Source organism: Rutidosis leptorrhynchoides, chromosome 1 (genome assembly GCF_046630445.1).
Source record: "Rutidosis leptorrhynchoides isolate AG116_Rl617_1_P2 chromosome 1, CSIRO_AGI_Rlap_v1, whole genome shotgun sequence".
Classification (NCBI taxonomy): Eukaryota; Viridiplantae; Streptophyta; class Magnoliopsida; order Asterales; family Asteraceae; genus Rutidosis; species Rutidosis leptorrhynchoides.
Window position 1 is genome coordinate 497,274,397 of NC_092333.1, and position 4,242 is coordinate 497,278,638.

General features: G+C 36.3%; 1 protein-coding gene across 1 annotated transcript; it reads left to right on the plus strand.

Moving 5' to 3' along the window:
• On the plus strand, window positions 1–2,131 carry LOC139875694 (premnaspirodiene oxygenase-like). The gene is made up of 2 exons (XM_071863009.1): window positions 1–1,031; window positions 1,419–2,131. The coding sequence occupies exons 1-2, from the start codon at window positions 126–128 to the stop codon at window positions 2,034–2,036; spliced, it is 1,524 nt and encodes a 507-aa protein (XP_071719110.1). The 5' UTR covers window positions 1–125; the 3' UTR covers window positions 2,037–2,131.
• Window positions 2,132–4,242: the final 2,111 nt, after the last annotated feature.

Consider the following 4,242-nt stretch of genomic DNA (forward strand, 5'->3'; position numbering starts at 1 on the left):
CAACTACTCAAGCATATTGAAACCAAACCAAAAACATACCCACAAGATGTTTTCGCTTATAAAATGAGACCAACTACTTGAGATGTAAAGCCACTTCTTCAGCTTTCTTTCTAATTTCTTCTCTGATGGAATTCCAAATCTCATTTTCGCTCCTAGCTATTATTGTAGCTACATTCTTTGTGATCAAGCTACTAAATATAATCAAAAAACCAAACTCAAATCCAAAGTTCCCACCACCCGGTCCATGGAAGATACCTCTTATTGGAAACATACTTTCCATGGTGAGTCGACAACCACCACATGTTGTCCTTCGAAACCTGGCTCGAAAACATGGTCCGTTAATGCATCTTCAACTTGGTGAAGTTTCGGCCTTGGTTGTTTCTTCACCTCAATTAGCCAAAGAATTCATGATAAAGAACGATCTTGCATTTGCAAACAGGCCTGAAATTCAAGCTGGTAAAATCATTATGTATAACAACAGTGACATCGCCTTTACTCCATATGGTAATTATTGGAGACAACTCCGAAAAATTTGTACCTTAGAACTTCTTAGTGCCAAAAAAGTCCAGTCATTTTCATATATTCGGGAAGAAGAAGTCAAATCTATGATAGAATCGATTGTGTCGTCCTCAGGATCACCTATGAATCTATCAGAAAAGATTTTTACGTTGACAAATACAATAACTTCTAGAGCTGCTTTCGGAAAGATACCCAAAGATAAAGACTTATTGGTTCATATGCTAAACGAGATGGCCGACGTAGCCGGAGGATTTGATATAGCTGATTTGTTTCCTTCTTTTAAGTTTCTTCATGTTGTCACTAGTACGAGCTCCAAGATGGCAAAAATACACCAAACTCTTGACAAAATCCTTATTAACGTCATTGCTGAACATGAAAAAGAAAAGGAAAATACGAAAGGGCTTAAAATTAGCAGAGATAAAGAAGATTTGCTTGATATTCTTTTTAGACTTAAAGATAGTGGTGATCTAGAGTTTCCTTTCTCAATCGACAACCTTAAAGCGGTCATATTGGTAAGTATATAACTAAGACTTTTCAAGCTACGAAAATTAAATAGTTTACTTTGTTATCCTTATTACTAACTTGCAATTAACATAGTAAAGGGGACATCCTCGAGTGATTTAAAATTATTTAGAGTGTACAGAATTACAAGATATTAATCCTCTAATCACCTACAATTCAATATGTTAGAATAATTAAAATAAGTATTGTTAACCACTTCAATATAATCCTAGTGGATGGGGACCATTTTTTCTCACAAGAGGTCACTAAGTTCAACATACTGGCAGCGTATCTTGGATTGACCAGTGAAAAGAATCAGAAATGGATCATGGGGTAACCTTTGTAGCTAGAACGGAAAAATTTTGTTTAATTAAATAAGTGTTGTCTTGAATGTGCAGGATATTTTTTCAGCTGGAACTGATACTACTTCATCAACAGTGGAATGGGTCATGTCCGAATTCTTAAGGAACCCTGAAGTGCTAAAAAAAGCACAAGCGGAAGTGCGAGAAGTTTTTAAGGTAAAACCATTAGTACAAGAAACAGAATTTCAAGGACTGAAGTATCTAAAGATGGTAATAAAGGAAACTTTGAGATTGCATCCCACTGCTCCCTTATTGGTTCCTAGAGAATGCAGGGAAAGTTGTGTGGTTAACGGATATGTCATACCCGTAAAAACTAAAGTCATTATTAATGCGTGGGCTCTCGGAAGGGATCCTGAATACTGGCACGATGCAGATCGTTTTCTACCTGAGAGGTTCAAGAATAGTAGTATTGATTTCTCAGGAAACAACTTGGAGTATATTCCGTTTGGGGCCGGAAGAAGAATGTGTCCCGGAATTTTGTTTGGTGTAGCGAACATTGAGAGTATTCTATCGAACTTACTCTATCATTTCGACTGGAAACTGCCAGCTGGAATGAAGCATGAAGACCTGGACATGAGTGAGAGTACTTTGGGAACTGTTTGCAGGAAAAAAAATAGCTTGTATTTAATTGCCACTCCTTATACTCCACTGTGATGAATCAAGTTGTACTTTCTAAAACTTAATGTTGGCTTTTATCTTAGACAAAAAAATAATGCGTGTATTAAATTTCATTTTCGTTAAATGTGTATTTGGCTTCCAATTTTTGTTTTCATTGGATACATTCATATGACCTTTTTTTCAAGTAACCGGTGCAATACAACCATATAGGGTGAAACATCATAGAAAAACAGAGGTGGCACATCAGTTACACGTGACAAGTGGTTGTATACATATAATACGTTGACCAAATAGGTCATCCACTCAATTCAGTCCTATTAATACAAATGTAAACAGCCCCTGAGTCTTGTTTGATATACCATACAGATGATTGGTCACACCTATCTATGATATCATGAACTTCATTTTTTGACAACCCAATTTAATCAAACCTATTAATCAATTAAAACTTTATTAAATGTGTAACTATGTAAAAATCCACAGTTATTAATTTTGTAGCCATAGTCCCACATAACTAAAGAAAGAACCCAGTTTCAATTTATAAACGAGTAGAGAAATGATATTAGAGGGGTGACAAATATTACTTAGTAGAGGCAAAGTATAATGCAAACAGATATGTTTACCTATATATTGTTTGAGGATTGAGATAGCTACCTTCAAATTTGAGTATAACTTAAACCCATGTGTGCATGAAAATAATATGTACCTTATCAAAGAGAGCAGACCTTGATCCCAATCCCGGTTAGCGAGTGAGTAGTAAAAATCATCACTTGACATGGGGAATTCGACCCGCCCGCTCAAACATCATCTTAATAAACAACGTAAAAGTTGGAAGGTAGAAGGTTTTGCCTGTTCGGGCTACCCGGGAGGGCGAGTAATCCGACCCCATACTCTGATGTACGCAGCCCAGAAGGATTACTCCCTGGCTGTTTCCAACCCTCCTCTGGCCAGCACTAAATATTTGTCCCAGACGGGATTCGAACCTGAGACCTCTTGCAAGGAACTTATGGCCCCAACCACTGGGCTATCTAGTGATGGTTTATCTTAATAAGCAACATTACACGCATTTTCTTGGGTATTAAAAGAGAAAACAATTAAATACTCTCAACTTCGGATTAAGGCCACCCATTATGTGAGTAACTGATCTGATCATCTACAAACCCACATGAACAGAAATGTACAAGCGAATCCCTTCGACGTAAGGCATTGTAAAATATTTTATATCAAATAACAACAACAACAACAATACCCAATTCCACTAAAGTGGAGTATGGGGGAGGTTAGATGTAGACAGTCTTTCCTCTACTCTAGAGTAAAAGGGAGGTCATTCCTCCCCCACGGATACCTATCGGTCCGCGGGTAAAAGAAGTCGTCCCTCCCTATACTATAGGGCAGAGAGGCTGCTTCCCAAGGACCTCCGGCCAGCAGAACCATGAAATCCGTTAAGTGAAGTAACTAAAAGCAAGTAAAGTAAAGTAGATAAAAGGAACCTTACCGTGGAAAATGTAAAGGTAAATATGGTTGAAATATTGAAATATTGCAGATGCACCTGATAAATGACAATATTAAGGTTGGCTATGTTGATAAAGAAGAAGAGTAGCCATGAAAGCATATTCCAAGTCTCATATGTATTCGTATTGACACTGCAAATTAGTTGAAATTTTTAAATACACTTTAATTTCAAAAACTTTTATGATCATAAACTTTATCTGTTCTGAATTCGAACAATAAATCATCAAATTATCAGTAAAAACAAGTAATAACAAAATGTCAACAAAAACTAATTCACTAACCTGAAATAAGCAATCGGCCAGAATCGAGTTAATGCATGAATGAGTAAATCGACGAAACCCTAAACTCAATTAACTGATTCGAAAACGTTAACCATTTGATTAAACCCTAACTAAGTGATTAGATTGATACAAAAACCATAAATAATTGAATACAACTGATACGGGTCATAAATATATGTTTGTAGCCCAAGTAACAGCCCATATGATCACTTATGGCCCAGAAGTAAAAGTCGTGTTTTCCAGTAGAATTCGCTAGAATAAAACTGAGTTGAATTTGAAATAGGAGGTTATGTGTATATTATTTGTGGAAGAGATGATTGATGATTTAGATGTTTGATTGATCTTGAAGGTTTTGTTTATTACTTGATTTGCTTTGCTTGATTACAAATGAGGGGTGAAGCCCTCTATTTATACTACTCAATGGAGTAGTCTAGAACTATCTATCATCT

Bases quoted from the DNA above. Each gene is read 5' to 3' on its own strand.
- LOC139875694 (XM_071863009.1), top strand. From the start codon at position 126: ATGGAATTCCAAATCTCATTTTCGCTCCTAGCTATTATTGTAGCTACA. The intron at 1,032-1,418 runs GTAAGTATATAA...TTGAATGTGCAG, and splicing joins ACCTTAAAGCGGTCATATTG to GATATTTTTTCAGCTGGAAC.